This window comes from Phalacrocorax aristotelis, chromosome 13 (assembly GCF_949628215.1).
Source record: "Phalacrocorax aristotelis chromosome 13, bGulAri2.1, whole genome shotgun sequence".
Lineage (NCBI taxonomy): Eukaryota > Metazoa > Chordata > Aves > Suliformes > Phalacrocoracidae > Phalacrocorax > Phalacrocorax aristotelis.
The window spans coordinates 17,620,393-17,645,599 of NC_134288.1; the positions used below are offsets into that span (position 1 = coordinate 17,620,393).

The 25,207-nt window shown below is 45.2% G+C and overlaps 2 protein-coding genes and 1 long non-coding RNA gene across 10 annotated transcripts in view; 2 read left to right on the forward strand and 1 right to left on the reverse strand.

Annotated features, from left to right (window-relative positions):
• Window positions 1-2: 2 nt before the first annotated feature.
• DPM1 (dolichyl-phosphate mannosyltransferase subunit 1, catalytic) lies at window positions 3-11,812 on the forward strand. Of its 5 annotated transcripts, none has more exons than XM_075108459.1 (10): window positions 33-198; window positions 692-791; window positions 2,900-2,933; window positions 5,159-5,235; window positions 5,346-5,371; window positions 6,332-6,427; window positions 7,861-7,929; window positions 8,218-8,332; window positions 10,129-10,325; window positions 11,426-11,812. In XM_075108459.1, exons 1-10 carry the CDS (start codon window positions 83-85, stop codon window positions 11,484-11,486), a joined length of 891 nt encoding a protein of 296 aa, XP_074964560.1. In that variant the 5' UTR covers window positions 33-82; the 3' UTR covers window positions 11,487-11,812. The 5 variants fall into 5 exon arrangements, with proteins under 5 accessions (XP_074964564.1, XP_074964560.1, XP_074964559.1 ...); XM_075108458.1 differs by lacking the exon at window positions 11,426-11,812 and adding an exon at window positions 10,417-11,384; XM_075108463.1 differs by lacking the exon at window positions 10,129-10,325 and having other exon boundaries at window positions 3-198.
• LOC142063989 (uncharacterized) lies at window positions 10,208-23,119 on the reverse strand. Of its 2 annotated transcripts, none has more exons than XR_012662947.1 (3): window positions 20,810-23,119; window positions 18,435-18,554; window positions 10,208-10,294 (listed from the first exon to the last, which is right to left on the reverse strand). It is a non-coding gene; the product is annotated as an uncharacterized LOC142063989 (long non-coding RNA). The 2 variants fall into 2 exon arrangements; XR_012662946.1 differs by having other exon boundaries at window positions 20,092-23,119.
• Window positions 23,120-23,510: 391 nt separating this feature from the next.
• Window positions 23,511-25,207, forward strand: part of ADNP (activity dependent neuroprotector homeobox) — a 32,610-nt gene continuing 30,913 nt past the window's right edge. For all 3 annotated transcript variants that reach the window (XM_075108451.1, XM_075108454.1, XM_075108453.1), the window contains exon 1: window positions 23,511-23,905. The gene's annotated coding sequence lies outside the window, so the exon portion shown is untranslated. The remainder of the gene's footprint in view (window positions 23,906-25,207) is intronic.

Genomic DNA, 25,207 nt, shown 5'->3' on the forward strand with positions numbered 1-25,207 from the left:
TCTCCGGCGGTTCCGGTGACACCGCGGGCTCTGATTGGCTGCGCCGCATCCCCGCCGGTTCCGGCTGCGTCAGCGCGCCGAGATGGCGGCCGGCGCCGGCGGCGGGGGGGACAAGGTCTCGGTGCTGTTGCCTACCTACAACGAGCGGGAGAATCTGCCCCTCGTCGTGTGGCTGCTGGCGCGCACCTTCCACGAGAGGTACCGGCGGCGGGGTAGTGTGACGGCGGGGTAGTGGGTATTGGTGGGGGTGTGACGGCAGCTAGGGGGGACACGGTACCGGCGGCGGGGGAGTGTGACGGCAGGGGAGCGGGTGTTGGTGGGGGTGTGACGGCGGGGGGGGGGGGGGGGGGACGGGACGGACGGACACGGTACCGGCGGCGGGGTAGTGTGACGGCGGGGGAGCGGGTATTGGTGGGTGTGTGACGGCGGGGGGGGGACGGGACACGGTATCGGCGGCGGGGGAGTGTGACGGCGGGGGAGCGGGTATTGGTGGGGGTGTGACGGCGGAGGGTGGGGGGGACACGGTACCGGCGGCGGGGTTGTGACGGCTTAGGGTGTACCGGCGGGGGGTGACGGCGGGGGTGTCTCGGCTGCCAGAAACCCCTGGGTGCTCGGCTCCTGCCTACTGGAGTGACGGAGGTCGTGAAACCGGGGCCTACAATTGTTCGTTTTAAATTAATTCTCGTTTCAGCGGACACAATTTTGAAATTATCATCATAGATGATGGAAGCCCGGATGGGACACAGGAAATTGCTAAACAACTGGAAAAGATATATGGATCAGATAAAATAGTGAGTTGGATATTCTGTATTTCTTTCATTTTAATTCTGTTGGAAAGTACTTGAAGTCCGTAGAGAACTGGAATGGGGTCCCTGGACTCTGCACTTTCCTTCCACCTCTACACAAATAATTTAAGTTTTTTCACACCGCTTCAGCCGAATGTGAAACGACAGCAGTCCGTCAGCTGCATAGCAGCGTTATGGACTAACATGCAGAACCATGGACTACTGTTTGCACAATGTTTTCAATACTTTGTGCGTTGCTGTGCGCTATTGAGTAATGGATAGTGGTTGTTTGTGCACTTTGTGCGCGCCTGAGGGAAAGATGAGGTTTGGATAAGATTTAATTTCATTTTAAGTGACTGAAGGAATAGGGAAATTGCAAAGATGAAAGCTAGTCTGGTCTTGTGATTTATTTTTAATCCATCTAGTTGCATTCCTCAATAACAGGGCTTTTATTTAATATATTACTGTATAACCATCAATTATATGTAACACAATACTGTCATTTATTCAGTCTTTATGAGCCATTACAGACACTTTTTTTTTTGGCAATAAAAGTTTTATCATAGAGCGGTGTAAAAACCAACCGTTCAGTTTGCTGGTTTCGTGCTGTAAGCAGCGTCAGGCACTTCCCTGATCTATTACTGTGTAAATGTAAGATTTTAAAAAGTATTTGTGAATTAAGTGCCATTTATGGAGATTGTTTTAAGAGCAATGTATATCAGATGTTTCAGAGGGTTTTTTTTCCTTTGTTTTTTTCTTTTTTGATACCAGTAGTAGAAAAGTTTAAAATAGCTAGCTCACCTTTCCGCACTGCTCAAGAGCCTAATTTTGAGGTTTAGTCTGTGGGCCAGCCCTGCAGCAGTGCTGAGTAAGCAGACCTGAGCGGGAGCGTGTGGCGGCTCTGCCACAGCTCACACGGGTGTTACTGCAGAAGAGCAGGTCAGCTCGGGCTTTGTATTAGGTGAATTTTCTTTGTTTCCTGATAACTTTATTTTTTTCCTTGCCTGAAATTCTTTTGTTTCCTGAGCGAGATCATCATTCTGATTTGTGCTCAGGAGTCGTCATCGAAATAACTCCGCAGGGCTTCTCACTTACTGCATCATGCTTACTGAACGTGGTGTGTAGTTAACTTAGGGACGGGCAAACATGTTCAAGGAAGCAGGTGAGGAATCAAAGTGATTTTTTTTTTTTTAAATTAGTGTTCAATTTTAACTATTTCTTAAAGAAAAAAACCCCAGAAGCCAAAATAACAAATGAGGAGAAGCACCAGTGATTACTAACTCTTTCATATCCATGACCTGCTCTGAATCACATTACTTATGACTGCTCAGATAATGCATAAAAATTAGCCAAGATTTAAAAGTCAGATCTAAAACTTGTTCCTGAAGTACATTTCGATGCCTGCTTAAATATCTACCCTCTCCTTTGCAAATGCTGACTTATATCAAAGGCACTTTAGGAAGAGTTGAAAGATAAATTACTGCCCTGATGATCTACAAGTTCGATTCCTCTTTTGTTAGTGGTGGCACCCTACTCCCCCCGCGCTTCACGTGGCCCTGCAGGAGCTGAGGATACTTGGCACAGGCTTAAAGCTTGGTCGCTCATATCCTGAAAGATTAATAATATTGTTACATGGTCATTATTCACGGGTTTTATCTATATGCACGTGAAAATCTTGACATTTCATATGCAGTACTAAAAGTATGCTAAATCACTCTAGGAAACTCGCTATTTGCTGTTTGTGTTTGTCATTCCTTAAAAGTAATGGAGTCTGTTGTTCGGATTTCTAACTGTATTTCAGATAGTGGAATCTGAAGAAATCCTTTAGTTACTAAGATGGTGCTTTTACTTTTGTATTTTTACTGCAGAACTACTAAGCCAGTCTTCAGATGGGTTTGGTTTTAAGTATGACCTATCAAATACCTGTTTAATATAATGGTTTGTTTCTTCTGTATTTTGACAGTTTATTTTTATATGTTATCTAGATTTCTAAAAATGAAAAATACATTTAAAAATACTTTTATACCTTGAAGATAGTGGCTTTTAAGGTGTCACTAACATGAATTAAAACCTGTATTTTGAGTAATATATGTATTTTTTAATATATCCTGCAGCTTCTAAGACCCAGAGCAAGAAAGTTGGGCCTCGGTAAGTCCTTATTACCTCTGGTTAGTACAAAAAGAAAAGAAAAAAAATAATCTGCTGTATTCTTTGATTCTAGTGTATAAAGTTCCAGGGGAAAATATTACCATAAAGCCCAAAAGCAGAAATATATGTTTTCATCAAGTGTTTTGTAAGTGAACAAGCTTAAAAACCACGCACGTAAAAATCACAGAGTATTATTTGTAACAAGTTTCCCGCAACCTCAAAGCTGAAAACTGTGGTCACAGCAATTCTGTACAACTGTGTTTTCCTGAGAGCATCATGCTGCTTCTCTCCCTCCTGTACTGCAGTCACTGATTACAGAACGAGGGGTCTAAACCGAGAAAAAAAAAAAGTAAACTTTTTACAAGAGGAGCTGCTCTATTTGTGTGGAACCTACTGACCCCGAGGGGACAGTGGTACCTTCTGTGCAATCTACCCATGTGCAGGAGGCTTCAAAAACTGGCCTGTGGTTCGTGCAATCTCCCGAGAAGGCTGGGGTGTTTTTCTGACACGTATTTGGACAGAGCTCTTCACAGTTAACCCTCTTCAGTGTGAATTATGATTATAATTAAATAAAAAAATACATATCTGAGAGATGTGCAGAACTCAGACTACTGTAGTATTGTCCAACCTATTAACTGACATGTGAACTGAAGGTTTTGAAGTACATTGCAAAAGTTACTCATGTTGCAGAAATCCCCCTAATTTGGGAGTCAATCTTGTACTGCTGAGATTGATGGTTAAAATCTGCACGGAATAATGCAGGACTGCAATTCTGTAGCTCTGATGCTGTATTTCACAGAATATGTAAACCAAGTTTGTCATTATTTGCTTTACAAAAAAGCCGATATCCTCAGAAGTTGTAAATTACATTAAAACTTGCAGTATGGAAACTACTAAAATAGTTCCTCAAGTAAAGCAGAGCTATTTCCCTCTGTTAAGATTCATGTTGTATCCTTATCCCTCCTCTCTTATAACGGGAATGGAGAAAATTATAAAATGCAGTACCTCATTTGATTTATTGACAATCATTATCTGCCCTTCTTGCTAAATGTCCTGGCATCCCCCACCTCCCTGTGCTGGTAAAACATTTGAGGTGTCTTGTGCACTGAGTACTGCAGCTACCTAATTTCTCCAGTCCACTGAACAAAAATAAAATCCTAATTTTGATACTGAATTGTCTATTTAAGTTAATCTTTCTCTACTTCTTTCCACATCTCTCATTTATCTAACACTCCAAAAAGCTTACGTATCTTTATTTTTGCTCTCTGCCTTTTCACCCTTTGTCCTAATTTGGCCAGTATTACGGATTAAAACTGACTGAATTTAAATTTTTCATGTACCATATCTACTAATCACGCACAGCACACAAATCTCTGATGCTCCTGCTGTGTAACTTTGCAAACAACATGGAAAAGAAAGGAAAGACGGTTGTTCGTTAACCAGGAGTTCAGTTTCCTGTGAGGTTGCCTGCTAAGGACATCGGTTGAGAGTGTTTTGTTTTCAGTTCTGTCTGTTCCTTATGAAGTTAACAGAAAGACTCACGAGTAATTTGGATCACTGAAGAGTATATGCCAGTTTTTAATCTCTGGTGTGCTGTCCTCGGAAGCAGTGCTGCCTTAGAACCGTATGACTCGGATCGGAAATTTGCATTATTGAGGAAAAGTGTAATAGCAAAACTTGTTCCAGCTCTTACCAAGGTAGCTACGCCAGTCATACCGGATGAATAAAATGAAACAAAATCCAAAGAAGAAAAGGCGTCTTCAGATTAGGTATAGAATGTAATTCATGGTGTCAAGGAGAACAAAGTCTATATACCACTACTAATAAATTCTGAGTCTAGAAATGAGGGGGTTTTAAACTATCAGTGATTATTTTGTTGCCTGTGTCCTATTTCTAGTTTTCTTTGGCTCGTAAGTGCCTGTGGTGCTTCTGAAAATGATATTTCAAATAGTGACCCAGTTATTGAGTCATGTTTCTGCATTTCTAGAGCTGTAGGGTTTGCCAAGGTTTGTATTTATAAAATCTAGTGCTGAAATTGTAGGGAAAAGGAAAAGTAATTGCAATGTTTAATTTTATAATTTTATTTTAAAATAAATTTTAGGACTTTTTTGTTGGTCCTTTCCTAGTATAACTTAAGAGATTTTAGAAAATAAGTGAAGACCGTGGCTAGAAGATCGCCTCTGTTAAAATAGTGAGGGAAATTATTTCTGTACTGTTTTCATCAGGCACTGCTTATATTCATGGAATGAAGCATGCCACTGGGAATTTTATTGTTATTATGGATGCTGACCTCTCTCACCATGTAAGTCTCTATTTTATGTGCTGTCTTTTTAAACTGTTATAATTAAATTTTCTTTTTTTTTTAAATCCCCACCCCTTCCTCTTTTCTGATCTGTTTTCCTTCCATTTCAGCCAAAATTTATTCCAGAGTTTATCAGGTAGGTGCTGACTGTAGTATGAGAGGAGGACTTCTGACATTTCGTGTTTCATAGTAATATTTGGAAGCTTTATATTCGTGTATCAGCTGTCTAGCTGCAGTAAGAAAATTATCAAGGCAAGAATTTAAATAAAACTGATTAGACCTCATTAGATTAGTCCCAGAATAATCCCCCAAAATAATTAGTTCCTTACTAAGTTTAAAGTAACAGACTATGCGTGCTAAGTAGTTCTCTTCCTGGTAATGGTTGGTGAGCTTCGAAAAGCACATACACAAATGTCATCTGCTAATTCTAATGATTGCCTCATGTGTCACGTAGGGATATTGAGCAGAGGACCATGTCCTCAGTTACTGGTGAAGTACTTCTCTCCCTCTTGCCTATCTCTTACCCTCCTCTCCCTGAAACAACTCGGTTGGTGGGAAATGGGCAGCAGGCTGACCCTCGCTGGAGGCTGAGGGCAGCACCTGGCATGATTTTCACCTTTCTTGCTTGGTGGTACAGGAGGCCTAAAACTTTAGATAAGGTTCTGCAGCAGGGTTTGGACTGAGGAGAGTTCCAGACCTGTTTTTTTTTCTTAGTATGGATTTGTATAATTTAAGTATTTCAATCTATATTTTAAATCATTGTGTTATCGTTTATACTAGAGTGGCTTTAAAAATGGCTAAGTTGGTGTTTATAAATTATTTATGAAGTAGGCTATGAAATTCTATGACATAGTTGGTAAAAGATAATCATAAGACTCCCTGAAATTGCTCTTCGTAACAGAACAATTAACAGGTTTTCAAATGCATAATGCTTATAACCATCGTGCTGTTGCTTTCCTCTGTTCTCTACTTGTTTGTTCAAAGGTTTGTAAAGTACAGATTTTGTACTAAAAGAGTGATTGTTTGCGTTTTGAAATTTGTACTACCCTGATACAAATATTCCTCCTGTTTTTCTGATAAAAACAATTGCTTATAGAAAGCAGAAAGAAGGCAATTTTGATATTGTATCTGGAACAAGATATAAAGGAAATGGAGGAGTATATGGCTGGGATTTGAAAAGGAAATTAATCAGGTTAGTATTTTTCTAGATATTTATACATAAATCTGTTATTTAGAAATAATAATTCAAAGTATTCAACTCAATCTGCGTGAGCGGAACTGACTCCTCAGTCAGTAGTATGGGGTACTGCAAAGTTATCCAAACTAATAGCAGCATGCCTGATTTGCAAATTCTTTGGTTAAAACCCACCAAGAAAAAATGTAATGATACGGCTAGGTTTGAGAAACGGGTTGGAAGCATGGACAAATCTGCATGGCATCAGGTTGGGACAGTCTTTCACCTTCATCGTCCACAGAATGAGCTGAGACTGTGACGCTTTAGTCAAGTTTAAAAGACACATTTAGTTAGCTTTAATAGCTGCAGTGGTCCTTTCCCTGAACAGTAGATCACTTGCTAAATCCCTCTGTTGAGATATGCTAAGAATTGTCTGGCACGATAAACGTCAATCGATGATTACTGAGATCGTACTGGAAGACAGTTAAAGTGCACACTAGGGAGAGGTTTCACCCAAAAGCAAAGAGGAAAACTCTGTCGAGGTCGTATAATCATATGGAGGCTGGCATCTCAGGTTTGCAGGGACTTACACATTTTGAGGAGGTCATCGACAAGTTTCTGCATAGTCTTTCTTACCCCGATGTAAGAGAACAGGCATAAGGTACAGCTGATTTATAAGTTACTGTAAAGAATTAGGAGCAGAAGTTGTGTTACCAGTTTGATCTGGAGATGGTACTTGGATTTCTCTGGGTGTTTCAATGGCTGGAATAAGTGCTCATCTTTTTGTGAATCTAAATAAAATATCCACCCCAAAAAAGGAAGAGAGCTACATGGACATTACAGAGGAATCCTTTTATTAAATACTGGACAAGGTGAAGGACTTGCACATCTTACCGGTGTGTAATATAGCCCTCAGCAAGATAGTCATGACTGGCTTTTTGATCTCACGTTTTTCATCAGTGGAGCTTATTCTTATCACACTATGAAAGCGGTGTGACCCAAAACTGAACCTTGATTTTCTAAATGCGAGTCTCACATTTATCCAGGAAGCATTTTTATTCTCCGTTTACAGTGAACATTAGTCAGAAGAAAAATGTTGTTTTGACTGTTGTCACATTTATTTCTTTTGTATTGTATTAGTGTGTAGTTGTACGGGCAGCCCTACCATAAAGAACAAGACTGTAAACCTAATTTCTAAAATTCACGGTTGTCTCCTTCACAGAGAAGTTCAATAATCTACTCATCTACATTTGAAAAACAAAACGTTGGGGTTTGATTTCAATATTCTATGATTTCTATTTGTTTCTATGAAACATTAGAAATATAGTTGTTTCCTATTAAGCAATAAAAGGTTTGGGGTTGGGTTTTTTTGGTAGTAGGATGATATTTACTTTGTAGAAATTCTGGAATTGTGTACTGAGCAATTTTGACGTTCATGTTTTCTTTCACAGTCGTGGTGCCAATTTTATAACTCAGGTTTTACTGAGACCAGGTGCATCAGACTTAACAGGGAGTTTCAGGTATGGGTCTTGTTTCCAATTCATAAAGTTTTTTGAAATTAGGAAACTGCTGAACAAGGAACTGGAGTAAGAACACACCTTCTTTACTGAGGGCTATGAAATCCATTTGAAAGGGTGTAAAAAATAGACTAGACTGCAAGAACTGTTGCTCCAGTGACTTTGTTAAAGATTCTTTAAAATAGTAATGATACGAGTGAGTGATTACAGTTAAGATTCGTGCGCACTATCTTGATTTCTAAAGTTTGGCCATTGTGCTTCAGGTTTCATTTTCTTTGTAATCGTTTACAGGTTATACAGAAAAGAAGTCTTACAGAAGCTAATGGAAAAATGTGTTTCTAAAGGATACGTCTTCCAGATGGAGATGATTGTCCGGGCAAGACAGTTAGGATATACTGTTGGAGAGGTATAGTAAAAGTATAAGTATATTGTGCTTTCATTTAAATGTCAATACAGATTACTGGGAGCATAGCGCATTTTGCGCATTTCCAAGAAGAAGATTTTTAAATCGATATAAAGAAATTACATATGTAGAACTCTATTTATCCAACCTTTCCAGGTGAATACCCGATCTGAAATTCCAGTTACTTATTCCCACAGCTGATACACTTCTTGGATCCTTCCCTCTTCCTGTTGACATTTCTTTAGCTGCACACAATTTTACAAAATTCTTCAAAGGAGGGAAAGAAGTCAAAATATATCATGAAGTTGCTCTGAGCCTTTTCTTTCCTCCTTCATATTGTACAGACATCTCTAGTTAGGTTTTTTCAAATAATTTTGTTCTCTCCAGCAGCCTGATTCTATTTCACATTTATTCTGTTCTCTGGCATTTATTGCCTTGTTATTTTCCAACTTTCCAGCTATCACAACTTTCCACTTCTAAACTCTTTGAATGTGCTGTCTGCAATCATTCAAAAAGAACTCCAAACAATTGTGAGATCCTGTATTTCCAGCAGTCCGATTGCTGCCTTTTAAGTTTTATTGAATTGCTCTTGCTGGTGCCTTTAAAGATGATTCACTGGAGTTCTCTCTGCAGCCAGATCTCAGAACCAGTTCTTCATCATTTTCACAACTGTGAATTGTCAGAGAATTCGGTTGCTGGTAGTCCTCTCTCTATACCTTAGGTATTGAATTTCTCTGTCAACATCGGGTAGTGTTTTCACACAGTAAAGCAAGCTCTTTTCTTCCACCTGTCTTGCTTATGGAGCAACATCACTATCCTGTCTGTAGCTGGGGCTTGACCCTAATTTCTTTGGTCTTCACATCCAGCCGCATTCACATATTGCTTTCTGATACTGCTGAATTAAATCCTCATCTGTCTATACATCCAGATACTGAAATCTAGGGTGAGAAGAGGTTTTATATACTATACATTTTTAAAACAGTAAAATACACTTCTCTGGCATTAAAAAATGCAATCTCGGGTTCCTTATTCCTCTTCAGGCTGCTGCTGCAAAGACCTGTTTTCTGTCTATTATTTGATCCCACCACTCATTTATTTCCATGCCTCTCCTGGTTGTATAGCATCAAAGACAAGATATTCCGGTTCAAAGCCTGGCAGACAGTCTTCACTAGTGTCTTCCAGTCAGTGCTGAGCCATGGGCTCTGTTTTGTGATGGGCCAGTTAGACCATCCTCTGCAATCCATCTGTTCCGTTCCCAGGTACGCATCGTCTTCCTTCCTCCTTTGGTTTCTCACGTGTGGGAGGAGTTCTCCAACATCTGAAAAGTTGCTTCATTATTCTGCTTCAGCCTCGTCTTTAAGATTTCTGTTGTGATATTGATAACAAACTTGGCAGTGTTCAGATTGCTGGCACAGGCCTATAAATAAGACTGTTGTATTTTTACTGTTTCGTGTATCACCTCTACAGTGTGACTTCCTGGGACAGGATAATCTTCCGTTATGTTTCAAGTATATTGATACAGTATTTCCTGATCAATACTTATGATCCTTATATATTCTATAATTATCTAAATGGTAAGACTGACATTCCAGAAGAGGTGACACTTGCATGTCAAAGTCCTGGTTTGTGGGTGCTCCAGCTCTACAGGCAGAATAGAAGTTTTTATGCAGTTGTAAAATGTAGACAGTTGTGAGGGTAAAATATTTCTTAAGGAAAGTTGAAAATGAAGGTTGAGATCTGCCAGTCCAAAAGGATCAACTGGATGATGAGATGAACTGACACAAGCTATACCTGAATAGTCTTGTAGGCACCTGCTTCACTTTGCTGAACTTCTTCACCATATGCGAGATGTACCGCGGTGCGTGGAGTACACCCGTTTGGAAATGCTTCCTTTAAGACTAATGGTAGAACTTCTTATGCAAGAAAGGCAGAGTCCAGCAACAGCACAGGTGGTTAATTGTTATGCTGAAAGGAAAGACCGGATACCTTTTATTAGGTGAGATACTAACCATTCTTTCATCACTTGTTGGGAAATGTCACTTCTGACATCCTGCAATGACTGAGTGATTTCGGTCCATGTCCCATAGATCAGCTGTCTGTAGTTGCCAGGACGCTTACTGGGATCGTCAGAGGCACCCGCCTAAGAAAGCCAGAGTCATTGCTAAGCCTGCCTGCATGCCTTTATAGGTCTCTTCCTTACTGCCTTCTTGCCCTGGGTTCTCTCCTTCCGTGGACTGATCTGCTAGAGTTGTGAGAAATCCTCAGTCCTGGCACAGATGCAAGGGTGTGGTGATTTTTGTGTTCTACTTGCCAGATGATTTCTGGTTGAAACTGCCAGCAGAACACTAAGCCAATTCTTTAATGAATTTTGCAAATGCAATTCTTTAGTTTAGCCCCTGAAGTATTTCAATTTTGCACACAAACATATATGGAAATTCTTGACTCTTCTAATGTCCTGTCATATGTCATTTGTACGTGGTCAAATTACTGACAAGCAGTATGTTCCTACCATTTTACAAGTAGTGAGTTGATCTGGACAGTACGATCGCTTAAGTAAGGAAACCAAAATTAGTGTGTTAAATGCCCTTCAATCCTGTAAATAATCTATAAAACGGTCAAAGACTGGTATTACTTTTAAAATGTGCCCTAACTGCCATATTCAGCTGTCATCTTCCAGCTAGTGGTGAGGTTGTGCAGAATGCTATTTCACCGTGGTGGGATATTTTTGCCTTCCTGAGCCACTGACTCCAAGGTACTGAGTTTAGCTAACAAGGAAGGTGGTGGAGGTTCATTTTAATGCCCCGGGCTTTTAGTGCACTTAAGCTTTTAAGTTTGTTCTGACTGCTGTATCCTCCAGCCACTGAGTAATGTCTTTGGATCACCTTTAAAGGTGATAAACCAAATAATTTCATGTTCCCCAGCTATGGGGCATCATTAAAGCCAGTGGTAAGAAGAGCTGACACCAAGGAAGCCAATCTGGTGCTTGCCTTCCTCCCTTGTCTAAACATGCTGTAGTTCAAAGGCCATTCTTTTGTTTACAGAATATCTGGTTATTTAGGTTTTGAACCTTAAAAATAGTTTTGCTTGTTTCAACAGGTTCCTATTTCATTTGTGGACCGTGTCTACGGAGAATCTAAACTGGGAGGCAATGAAATAGTCTCCTTCTTAAAGGGACTCTTGACCTTGTTTGCTACAACATGATAGTTTATTCCTAAATTAACTTTTTAGAAAACCACTTTCTGATATCTGTGTGGATTTTAATATATAATAGCGGAAGCCTGATAATTTGCGTGGTGACCAGAAGATCTGCTATAAACTAACAGTTAAATGAACCACCGATAGTAAACTAAATATATTGTATCCCCAAATGCTCCTTTCAGCATAAATGAACTGTATGTTAAACTAAAAACTAATAAAGACTAATGCTCTATTCTATTTTTGTAAAAATAATGAAGTCTTAATAAAGAACACAAAGCCAAATGATCTTTTGCATTTAAAAATGAATCGTTGTTCAGCAGAAGCTAAAGATTATTTTGAAATAAAGACAAGCAAGGACATAAAAAAATGACAATTTATCTTATCTTTGTTCTGTGGTTTGCAGATAGTATTTTAAACATATACTGATTGGTTCCCTTTCTTTCCTCAGCACATGTATAGATGTATCTTAAAGCAGATACATAGAATGGTTTCTGCAGAGCGGTAATAGCTTCTGTAGTTTAAGAGGAAATACAGATGAGTACAGTGATGTGTTCTTTGTAAAATGGTTCCTAGAATGGAAGGAAGGAATATTCTTTGGGTAAGAAAGAGAATTGTATGTATGGAATAAGTTTGTATTCTGTGTGTTTGTCCAGAAGTAGATGATTCCCTTTTCCTATTTTCTTCAGAAACTAAACATTTTTAGAATCGATAAAACAGGAGTACACCATCTCACCCAGCTTTAGGGTGACAAAAGACCCAAGTCACCTCACTGAAGACATTTGAGAAATTTTTTCTTATGTCAAATAACCGTTTGCAATGTAAAAATCTGCATTTGTTCCAGATCCCGATGAACAAAACACAGCCAGAGTAAATCTGGGGTTCGTTCCACTGTTTGATACAGTGAGAACTCAGAAATCATGCAGCCCTTGCAATCTAATATGCACTTGGGGCAGGGGGGGAGAAGTAAGTGGGAGGATGAAGTTATTCTGATAAGAGCTTTGCATAGATATGAAAAATATGTCATTTTTTTCTCTTTTTTTTTGGGGGGGAGGTGTTGGGGGGTGGTAGTTCTGTGGATACCTGTACCAGAAAATTAATGGTAGGAGAGGAGAAGCAACAAATGCCTTAAAAATAACACCTATTTGGCTTCTATTTGCCTGCATTCCTCTAGTACACTAGATACAGTTGCTAATATTAGAAAAAATTTTAGGAAGTCTGTAGATAAAATATTTCAAATAGTTGTGATAGTGACAAAAATTAATTAAATAGAACTTTAAAACAAAAGTTTCTTTTCTAGTGGACTGCTTTAGAGATAGTTCTTTGTTCTTTAGTGAAGTTGTACAGATTCTGATATTTTTCTCCTTTTCTGAGTATTCAGAGCAAATGTTTCATATTTAATTTGCTTTAAAATGATTAAAAAATGCAGCTGTAGGTTTGGAATCTACCTGTAACTGGATTACAGTGACTTAACTATACATTTTGTGACATTTGCCTGTACTTTTCCAGCAAATTATATATAATTTCATTTGGTGCAGGCTAATCAGATCTAATAATATATACAGAAGTAAATCTCTGGGTCTAAAGGGCCACTGAAATATCCAGTGAATAGCTATCATCTAGTTAGGTTTCATTTGGAGGTCTCACGGCCAAAATCAACATTTTAAGTTGAAAATAGGTACAAAGTTTTTAATGACCAAACAGTGAGTTTTTAGATGTTTATTCAAATTTACATCCTACTGAAAACCATTTCCAAGAATGCCAACTGAGCCTCAACAAGGTCATATTTTTCTCAGACTTTTATGTAGTGATATATAACTAAAGTCCATGATATTATTCATTATCTAATTGCTGTGAATTAGGGTTTAGCTCTCAGAATGTGCATGTCTACTTTTTAATTATGAAAATTACCTGGTTAATTACTTTTATTTGTCTGAATGAGATGGTGTTTGGAGGAAGGTGCTTCTACATGTAAACTAAGATCATACTACATGGCGTACTTTGCGTGCTGTGGTATGTGGAAACTTTGAAATGGGACTGGGCTATATTCAGGTTTTAGATAAATACGTAATATTTCTAACTATGCTTAAAGGTAATGGTATTTAAGTTATCAAGGAGGAACTGCTGTAAAGAAACAAAACCAAATGCTTCATGGCATCAGGACACAAGCAGACACTCTACAATGCTACCTGAAACAAGAAAAGGTCGCAAGAGTGGAACTGATTTGAATAGCCTGCACCAAGCGACCTGCAGGAAGCGCTATTGAAAGGAACTAATACATGGATCCGGTGGAAAGAAACAGAATTAAGAACATCCAGGCTCTCCCTGAGTTAGTGGGATACACACACACGCACGTATTTCATAATATATATCACAAAAACCATCTGGGTTTTTTTTTCCCTAGCAAAAAGACTGTATATTTCTTTTTTTAAAAAAAAAAAAAGGTGGGGGGGCTGGGCTGCAGATAACTCAGTGAACGTTGAACACACTTTCAAAGTTGTCTTAGAGTAAGTTTTAAAAGCCTGAGCTTCAGAAGAGGTAGCTGTTGTTTGTGCATTTGACCCTCGATGAACTTGTAGAGGGGAGAATCACAAAATAGTATGCTGTTAATGATGAGTTAGGAAAAAAGAAAAAATAAAACCAAACCAAAACAGAATCTGCCCAGAACTGGCCTAAATCCCCTTTCTCTTCATCCTTTCCCACGTCTCAGCCTGCGGTACTTTCTTTCCAATGAGTTTCTCCACTGAGGTGACTAAAACCATCTGGTTTTAAAGTATTCCCCGTCTTGGAGCACTTAGATCTGGCGCTGCAGAACCTCACCAGTACTCAAACAGTGTTCTGTACGCAGGAGAACGCTGCAAAAACAAGCTCTAAGACAGCATTCTATCGCTGGCCTTTTCTCTTGCATGCCCTGCTCTGAGAGTTCTTGAAAAATAGGTATCATAATACGGTACCCAGTGCTCAGAGCCCTAACAGAGGTCCTTCTTTAATAAAGCTACTATCTTTTTAGCAAATAATGGGAAGAAATAGCCATCAGATAGTGCTGCTTAAACTGGTTTTTATTTTAACATAGAATCACAGAACAGTTTGGGTTGGAAGGGACCCCAAAGTTCATCTAGTTCCAGCCCCCTGCCATGGCTGGGGACACCCTCCACTAGATCAGGTTGCTCAGTAGAAACTCTCTGAGTCACCTGAATTTGTTCTCAGCTTCTTTTAATCAAACCTCTTTGTATTTGAAGATCACCTCTGTAAGTTCTTAACATAAACCCCAAAATTTTAAAAGAATATGTATTGTAGGGGAAGAATGGCTTATAACCTAAGGAGGAGGTTAGGAAGGAATGGCTATACTATCTCCTACAGCACTCAACAACAGATGCAGACTGAAAGCAAGGAAGAAACACAGCTAGTATGATCTTTGCCCAAATACACCGACGGTCAGCAATACCGGGCCTTTTCAAGCCAGAGGTCAAGAAGGTCTGGACCTTTTAATGGTTCCTTGTGTTTTCTAAGAAGTTGATTGCTTTCTGGATCCATTTAAAGTTTTGGCTTCTACAGCATCCTATAGCAATGGGTTCAACAATTTTGATACATGTATTTTGTGAAGTACTTTGTTGATTTTAAGCTTACTGCCTAGTAAGTTCATCAAATATTCTCAGTCAGTGGATTGAGAGCAGCCCTGCAGAGAAGGACCTGGGGGTCTTGGTGGATAAAAAACTGAATGTAAGCTGGCAGTGTGTGCTCGCAACTCGGAAAGCCCCTGGGCTGCATCCCCAGCAGCATGGGCAGCAGGTGGAGGGAGGGGATTCTGCCCCTCTGCTCCTTTCTGGTGAGGCCCCCCTGCAGCGCCGCATCCAGCTCTGGGGCCCCCAGCACAAGAAGGACATGGACCTGTGGGAGCGGGTCCAGAAGAGGCCACGAAGATGGTCTGAGGGCTGGAGCCCCTCTCCCGTGAGGACGGGCTGAGAGAGTTGAGGTTGTGCAGCCTGGAGAAGAGAAGGCTGCGGGGAGACCTTAGAGCAGCCTTCCAGGACCTGAAGGGGGCTGCAAGAAGGCTGGAGAGGGGCTTTTTACAAGGGCATGTAGTGACAGGACAAGGGGTGGTGGCTTTAAACTGAAAGAGGGTAGGTTTAGAGAAATTCTTCACTGTGAGGGTGGTGGGGCGCTGGCACAGGCTGCCCAGAGACACTGTGGATGCCCCATCCCTGGAGATGTTCAAGGCCAGGCTGGACAGGGCTGTGAGCAACCTGGACTAGTGGAAGGTGTCTCTGCCCATGGCAGGGGGTTGGAACTAGATCTTCCTTAAGGTCCCTTCCAGCCCAAACCATTCTGTGATTCTAGTAGTCTATGTTTCCTATTTCTTGTTTCCCATTTGCCTTTTCCTATTGTTCTATAGACCCTGCTCATCCCCTTATTGTAGTCAGTCTTGTCTTTTTAATTTCCTCAGACAGAAGCCACACACCACACATTGCTCTTCCCAGAATGTTAGTAGCAGACTACAGTAGAAAAACAGTTCTACTCTAATCTTTAGAGATCAGGTGGCTAGAACTCTGTAAAATATCTTAAATATTCATGTACTAGGAATTTACGTAGTGACATTTTAGTTTTCAGTTCCTTTCTTAATACCACTGCAATACTCTACGTGCCTTGTTTTGGCCACCACAAAACACTGACTTGACATTTACAGAGAATTTTTCATTTTATGTCCTTGGTTTTACAGTTCCACATAAATCAGCTTTTCTTAATTACATCCATATTCATTTCCTATGAAGGCACAAATACTCGGCTAATGTACTTTCTCTATTATACTTTCTTAGGAATCTCTGTCTGCAAGCACTCAAATTATTTGGCAAGAACAGGAGTTTTAACTCCTTCGTGGCTTAAATCGGTATAGATCGTGGATATATTTGGTTGGGCATGTTTACTGAAGAGGGGGAAGAAGGTAACTCACGTTTTGCACCAGTGATATTCACTCTCCCCTGAACAGCAAACTGATTACCTCCACTGGCAGACGGGCAAGGCTCTGGGAAGAGCTCTTGTTCTGTTACCATGGGCTAGAGATTCAATGGGATGTATGAAAACTTACACAGCAGGCTCAGTCGTTCAAATCCATTAGAACAGTCAAAGCATGTGCTAAACTTCAGGCATGCAGTCCCAACAGACATGAAGTTAAGAATGGGCTGTGGAGTTTTGCATGGCATACCATTAGGATTATCCTTGACCTAAGTTTGGTGCTGGCACTCCGGTTTGAGAGTGCTTCTGAGTGCACGTCCCCTGTCAGAGCTCTGCTGAGTGAAGTGACTTAAGCAGCCCTGTATTAGGGTGCAGTTTTTGTCAGACAATCTGAAGCCCCTGCTGTGAGATGAAACACATAACGAGGGGCTACTAAAATTGATACCACCTCTTGTCCAAGGACTTAGCACCTGATCAACTATGCTACATGGTGGCTGGACTGCGAGCAGCTGTGGTCTCCTCACGCCCCTAACACCCTCAGCAGCCCTGCCTCAGGGCTATGCCATACAGGTTCATACCCTGAGGTATGGATTTTGTCACTCTTAGTCCTATGAAGGTTTAGGTATGTAATTCACAAGGCTAAGCAGTTTAATCCCTCTGACCTAGATCATTGTGATTCTGAAGCTGGGATAACCACTTCAGCCAACCAAGGCCTGGTTAGTGTACCCAACTGAATGTGAAACCAGTATCAAAATGAGATCCCTAGCTTATCTGTTTGGGGTCTTGTGGAGAGGATTTGTCTGATCTGAGGTTGGAGGGAGTTGGCTTCAGTTTTGGCTTGTGTTTCTTTTTTTTCAAATCTGAGGCTTTAATCTGAGCCTGCAATAAAGATGTACCTACTTGCCAACATAAGCACTATAATAAAACATATTTTCCAGTGGACTGTGTCGAAAGCCAACTGCAAGGCTGCACAGCCTTCTGCATATCAACAGGAAAAAATAATGATGACTAATCAATATTTATTTAAGGGTCTATCGAGATTCCAAGTATAAGCACGGATTGAAATCTTGGCACAAATTAATTAAAAGCCAGATTGCCTAGTGAGTTCAATACATTGATGACTTCAGCAACAGCTTTTCAACAGTAAGCATTCCAGAGCTGCAGGCAAATTCTATCGTTAGGATCAGTATGAATGGGATAAACACAGATGAGAGGGCTGCTTATCAAACTTTGTCATTGGTTTACGACGCATTACCTCCGAGGTGCCATGCTGTACAAGACATGAAGAAAGAAGGTAATCACAGAACTTCTGTAAAGCACAGAAACTTTTTAAGCACCATTTCCTCCTCGGTTCCTGCCTCATTTTACCTTCTGTCTTCAGACATGGTGGCCACGTATAACTTCTTAAAGATTGTGGTTGCTACTGTTCAGGGGGAAATATATTGGCACCAGACAGAAGGAAACTGAATTGCAACTTTTAATCCAAAACTAGATCTGAAAGCTCAGCCCTTGAGAGAGTGATTTCAACAAAGCAGCAGTGGGCAACGATAACAAAACGGAAGGTTATCCCTGCAAGGTTAGTTGCACAGACTGTTCAACAGAAATCAGTACTATGGTGCATCACAATAAAAAACCAAAGCCCAACCTTTTGTTTGGCTCACAGGCTTCTTTCCTGTTTCTGCAAACATGTCACACCCCTGGGAGGTGAACCCAGACAAAACTACAGTGGAGAACTTCATGTTTCCTGGGAAGCTGAGGATGGTTCTAGCTCCTAAAATGCTGTGCTCTCAGGAAGGGGAAAATCCAAGCACTAGATGATACTTCTACTTTCGTTCTAGAACAGGAAAGGTCTTGACTGATATACAGTCATGGCTTAAGAACACTTTGGGGTCTTCTGTCCCACTGCTTCTGTGCAATTACTGGCGGGATACCCAGGAAGAAAATAACTACATTTACTTACTACATGGTGAATTTCAGGTCATGACTGAATGTGTTTGGAGGGCTCTCGTTCCTAGTCCAGTTTTCCATTCTGCTTGCTCTTGCAAAGAAGGCACATGGGTGTACTTTTGATGGGCAGATCCTGTCAAAATAGTTCTATTACTTATTGGACAATGCAGGGGAAGTTAAGAAGACAAGCTGCTTGTCAGTGATAAATTACTGGAATACTGAAGTTAGGTGATTTTTCGATTTTAATCAACATATGTCATTAAGTAAATCCTGTTTCTGAAAGCATTGACAACACCTTATATCCACAGGAAGAATGCAGTTTGTCATGGCAGTGCAGCATCACCTCCAAGGGACATGATACTTGACAGACCAGCTCCCAAGTGAAATTTGTGTTGCATATGACTGATAAACTTCTTACTGGTCTGACTAAGGGATCAACTTTCCTTTCGAGTCATCCCAACCATCTTGGCAAACCTATCCTAAGTAGCTCTAATCACAGACCTGCTCAATACGAGCATGAGCATCTTCTTAAAAAACAAGGAGGGAAGAAGGAGAGTACTCCGTGCCAAGGGATTGTTCTTCCCTGCTTTCACCTTGACACAGACTAAATTTGGTTCCTTCCTGGTGACTTTTCCCGAAGTCGTCTTCATGGAAGAAGGTTAGAGGGTGCTGACAGTGATGAAGTGGTAAGCAGTGTAGGAGCTGGATGGCTTAATGGGTCTTAAAGATCATTGTGACACCAGTGATCTTAATGCCCCTCGGGATTAACTTACTTGTATTTGTTATATAATTAATTACATTAGGTGCTTACAGCCGTTGATAGTTGTCTTAATTATTCTGCATTTGAATAAAAACCAAACATAATACTGCTGCTAAATTAGTACAGTTATGGGTGTGGGCACAATTTTGACCTGAATCAGTAGAACACCACACGTTCAATTACACCTGTTCAACTTGGGAGTGCGAATTGCCTCCCCCTTGCTGTTACATGTTGTCCTGGTTTCAGCTGGGATAAAGTTAATTTTCCTCCTCATAGCTGGTGCAGTGCTGTGGTTTGGATTTAGGATGAGAATAACGTTAATAACGCACTGATGTTTTAGTTGTTGCTGAGCAGTCCTTACACCAGTCAAGGACTTTTCCAGCTTCCAGTGCTCTGCCGGGTGCACAAGAAGCCAGGAGGAGGCACGGCCGGGACAGCTGACCCCAACTGGCCAAGGGATGTCCCACACCATATGCCATCATGCCCAGCATATAAACTGGGGGAGCTGGCCGGGGGGGCAGCAATCGCTGCTCGGGGACAGGCTGGGCACCAGTCGGTGGGTGGTGAGCAATCGCATTGTGCATCACTTGCTTTGTATATTATCATTATTAGTAGTATTATTACTATTACTACTAGTAGTACTATTTTACTTTATTTCAATTATTGAACTGTTCTTATCTCAACCCATGAGTTTTCTCACGTTTACCCTTCCGATTCTCTCTCCCATCCCACCATGGGGGAGTGAGCAGGCAGCTGGGTGGGGGTGAGTTGCCAGCTGGGGTTGAACCACAGCAAATATTCAGTCTCTTACAATGCTATGATTGTACTGATTTTTCTAGTGGCCATAGTCTATTGTGAGAAACACCACCCACTTCTGTAATATAAAAACTATATTAAGAGTATTACCTACTTCTGTATCATTTTGTTCACCTCCCTCACTCTGTACGGGCAGGAGGAAAATGGGCTCAGGACTCCTTTTCTCCTTCTTGCCTGCTGCTTGAATTTTACCTTTAAACTCAATCTTTTCATAAAAACTTTGTATTATTCTCATCTTTCCTTTCTCACTCGCTGTTAACAGCTCTTGTACTGTGCAAACCACCATGAAAACTCTCACTGAACTAAACGAGAACGAGATCTTGTCCATCATTTGAGGACTGCTTTCTACACACACCATCCCATCCTTCCCCCCAGTTTTTTCGGCCCTGTCATTGCAGACTTTACCCCAAAGCAGGCAACGGCTCACATTTGTTCCAGCTTCTGCTGGTACATTATCCTTCCCACCTGATGTTTGCTCCCTTGCCTTAAAAAATGTTTGCCTGCATCACCCATCTTGGGCACTGAGCGAGTATTTCTGCTCTTCTTCCTACCCATATCTAACTGAATTCCCCCTCACACCAAACTCCAGTTTCTGAACTCTTCACAAATTGTTTTGGCCCTGATTCTGGACCAGGTACCACCACCATGGCTGGAAATGCTGTTTCCAGCTGGAAATTCCTTGATATCATTGATATTGAGGAATTGGTTAAGGTCTGCATCTTCAGCTGCTCTGGCCACCAGCCTAGCCTGGAGGCTTCTTCTGGTAAGTACCAAGTAACTACAGCAAGAAACAAAATTACTCTGACACTTACACTCGCAGCCAGGGTCAGGACATGGAGGGATGTCCAAAAGCCTCTTCAGGTCTCCTGCCTGGATTCCAACTACTTCTGCTTGTGCTACTGCATCCTTTGCACGTGTCTTCACGTTGTGTTCATTCCCTTAAGTATCTATTAAATATAATTTCTATTTCCAATTGCATTATCACGTTCCGTTAAACTCAGCTCCTCTAACCTTTGGACACTTCTCACTATGTTTCCTCAGATTCAGCCCTTAGATTACAAGCTCTATGGGTCAGCGATCTGCTTTTCCGGTGCTGTTGTATTTTTACATTTTTCACTTGCCATTGTATTTTCTTTGAACTTTCTTTCCTACGTGTAATAAATCACTGCTGGAGCCCTGCAGCCTGGTGGTGACAGGAACAGCCAGTCAAATGGGACAATCCTCTCCGACCTTGCCCATCTTCTGGGCATAACCGGACAACCCAAGAATTTGTCTTGCAGCCTCAAGTTTAAGTCGGTGCTTGCTAACCTCCACTTCTCTGTTACTGCAATTGATTTTCTCAGATAAGTACCCTTCTACACAACCAAGAGCGTCATACGGACGTACAGCTCTCAGCAGGTGAGGCAACTGCAGTAGTTATTCGTCGCTTCAAGCCTTTTAGAATTGTTGATCATCCTGGGTTTTTTTCTTCTTTCAGAAAGAAGGAAAGTTTGTGTGACAATACTGTATTAATGCAAACACTCCTCCCTTTCTTCTAAAATTTAAATTGAATTTAAGAAGAAAACAGAAGTCTGACCAGTAGGAGACAGGTTTAGTTAAGTAAATGTGTGTTAAAATGCACCACTAGTAAGAGATGGCCGAAAAGTGGTCAGTGATAAAGCACAAATAAAAGAAGTCTTGAAATAGGACAGTCCTAAAGTTCGTTTGGGGTTGTGTGCTTTAAGTCGCTAGCAACTGACCTGGCTTAGGCGGCCGTGAAGTCAGTTGATAGCTTCTGAGGACAGTACTGACCGAACGATGTTTCAGAAATGTTTTCCAACATACTTCCCTAAATGCTCAGTCAGAGAAAAAAATATCTACCCTTGGAAGGCAAACTGAAGTTATTCTAGAAAAAACAAACCAGCTTCCTTTGCCTTCCTGCGCTGAGAGGTATTTCGCATGCGCATATCGCAGAGCTTTTAAGTACCTGAGTTCTAGAAGCCCTTGTAACACCAACGCGCGGCTTCGCTCCTGCAGGTAGGTTTTGTGTATTCCCATTCCGTTGTACAAGGCAGATGCTTTCCGGGACTCCCTGAATCTTACGGCCCCTAACGTAAAGATACCGCGGCAGGACCTGGTGAAATACAGGCGGGATGTGCAGGCAGTGACGACGAGCGCGCTTCTAAGTTCTGCCGAACGGGGAAGTATTAAAGCAAGCTAACAGATACGCTACAACGCCACGTTCTTCATAAAAGCGGTTCACGTGTACTGCAACCAGCACGGCGGCGTACACATTCTCAGGGTATCAGTCACTTGCAAACATAGGAGATCCTTGAGTTTTGTGAAGCCTAAGTAATTTGTAACAACTTTTCTATGCTTTTGCACCTCATGCACAAGTTTGGAAACACGGCCTTTTCTTTCCAGCATTGTCCGGCTTAACTGAAATACGTGTCGCTCCGAACCAGAAAGGTTTTGAGGGCCGAGGACAGAAGGAATTACGCTTTACTTCATCCTTCAAGCGCCTTGTGTATTTCTGAAGTAACAAAGCCATCATTCCCTCTCACTTGTGGAGGTTTTTTTTTACTGTGCTGTGGAACCGGGCCCCGTGTGCGCACTGAGGAGATCTCGGGCGTGTCTGCCTCGGTCCCGACGGAAGAATCGTGCGTGGAGCCTCGTCACGATGCCGACGTCACCGCTCCGCAAGGCCGCGCGCGGGGCCGGCCGCGCGTACGCACGAAGCTCACGGGGCCCGCGCCCGCCGCCGGCGCTCACCTTCGCGGAGTCAAGCGCGACCGCGGTAACCCGCGGGTGCAGGGCGCGGCAGCGCTAGGCCACGCACGCCCCTCCCCCTCCCCACGTTCCCCGGTCCGTCTCGTAACGGGTAACGGCAGAGCCCGGCCGGGCGCGGCCCGCAGCTCGCCTCAGGCCCGCGGGGGCCGCCCGGAGCCCGGCGGGCGGGAGCGGCCCCGCGGGGCGCCCGGCTGCGCTGTCCATGGTGTGAGGGGCGGCGGGGCGGGGCCGGGCGGGGCGGGGCGCGAGGCGCGGGCGGGAGCGGCGGCGCCGGCGGCGGCACGAGGCCGTGTGCTGACGGTCGCGCGGTCACGTGCGCGCACCGCCGTCACGTGGGCGCGCGGCTCGCCAGGCTCGTGCCCCCGCCCCGGCGGCGGAGTCCCCCTCCGGGCGGGATGTAGTCCCGGCTGGGGGAGGCGGAGGGATAACCGCGCGGCGTCAGCTGCCTCTCGGGGCTCGGCCGCAGGGCGCGGCGCCGCCTAGCGGGGCCGGGGTAGATCCCGCCGCCGCCTCCGGCGTCCTCCGTCTCTCTCGCGAGAGCCCCCCCCCGCGCTCGGTGGGGTTGTGTGACCCGCCCGCCCGCACCCGCCGCCGGTGCCCGGCCCCGCGGGGCGGGACGGAGGCCATGCCGGCGGGAACCCGCCGGGGCCCGGGCCCCCTCCCCCCCGGGGCGCGGCCCCCTCCCCTCCCGCCGGACAATGAGTCCCGTATGCTAATGAGAGTCTCGCGTCACTTCCGCTCTTTCTCGGCCGCCATCTTGGCCAGGGCAGGTTCTGGGCAGGAGGGACCCGGCTGTATTGTCCGCAGGGCGCCCAGGGAGCCCCCCCCGCCCCGCCGCCCCACGCCCCCGCCCCGGGCACCGGGCGCAGTGAGCCCGCCGCCGCGCCGCCGCCCCGCGGGGCCCGCTCTCCACAGGCCACCCCCCGCACACTCGCCCCCCCGCCTCGTTCCCCCCCTTCCCCCCCCCCCCCCCCGCCGCCATCCAGCCCCCTTTGTCTCCCCCGCGCCGCCGCCGGCTCCGCTCCGCCCGCCCGCCCAGGGACCCGGGCGGCGCCGGGGAGGCAGCGCCGGCACCCCCACCCCCGGGCAGCGGTGCCGGGGGAGCGCCCGCCCCCGCCGCCGAGGAGAGCCCCGGCCAGGTAGGTGTGTGCGTGAGTCCGCGGTCCTGCCCGGGCGGGGGCAGCCCCCGCCCGCCCCCTCCTCCTCCTCCTCCTCCCTCCTCCCCTCGGCCCGGCGGGGCCGCGGCCCCCGCGACCCCCGCAGCCCCGGCCTTGGGCGGGAGCCCCGCGCCCTGCCCGCCGCGCCGGGGGCTGCGGAGTTGGCGGGCGGGCCCCTTCCCCCGGCCGCACACGCGTTGGAGGGGCTCGGCCGCCTGACGGGGCCGGCTCCGCTCCGCCCGGCGGCGGGCACCGCTCCTCCGCCGCCACCCCTCGCTCTCTCCCGTCCGGGGCCCGCGGGGCAGCCGCGGCCCCAGCCCCCCCTGCTCCGTCTCGGGTGCGGCGGCGGGGCCGAGGGTCGGCGGACGGGCCCGGCACCCCGACGGGGCCGGCGCTGGAGCGGGGCCGGGGAGCGGCGGCGGCCGCGGGCGATGAATGGGGAGCGGCCTCCCGCGGCGGCCGGGCGGCGCTGCCTGCGGGACCCGCCGTCCTGCGCCGGGCACCGGCCGCGGGATGGAGCAACGTTGACTCACCCGCCCCTCCTTTCCCTCCCCTGGGCTATGGTTACCGGCGCCCGTTTCTTAGACAAAGGCGGGGGAAACCGAACCCCGAAGCCTCGCTCGGCCGCCGGCAGCGGCACCCCCGTGCCACGGACCCTATTCCCGTGGCGGCCGCAGCCTGGGGGCGGGGGGGGGGGGGTGGGTGGGAAGCGGGGGGCGAGGCTTCCACTGCAAGTACCGCGGGGTACGCGGTGCCGGTGGTGCCCCGCACCCCCGGTAAGTCGGTATTGTTGCTCCCGGTTTATGGCCGTGGAAGAAAAATACCAGCCCCCACCCAAAATGCACCGCAGCCCGGCCGGCGGCGCGGCGGAGTGCGGGAGGCAGGCGGCAGGGGGCGCCCTCCCCGCGGCGGCACCGCACGGCCCCGCACCGGGCCCGCCCCGGCACCGCACCGGCGCCACCGCACCAGCCCCCCCCCCCCCCCCCCCCCAGGCCCCGCACAGGGGGGCTGCCCCGGCCTCCCGGCACCGCAGGCCCCCGGCCCCGCAAAGGGGTCTCCCGCAGCCGCGTCGGCGGGGCAGAGCCGGGCGAGAGGGTGGCGGGAGGTTGCGCAGGGCTCGCACGCGGCGCGCCGGAGGGTGGCGGCGGCGGCATCGCAGCTCGGCCGGCGCTTGCGGTGCCGTTTGCGGTGCGCGTCCCGAGCTCGGGGTGCCAGGCGCTGCGGGAGCGCCGGCGCTTGCTGTGGGGCCGGGGTCGGGCACCCGGCTCGGTAGGCCTCGTTTGT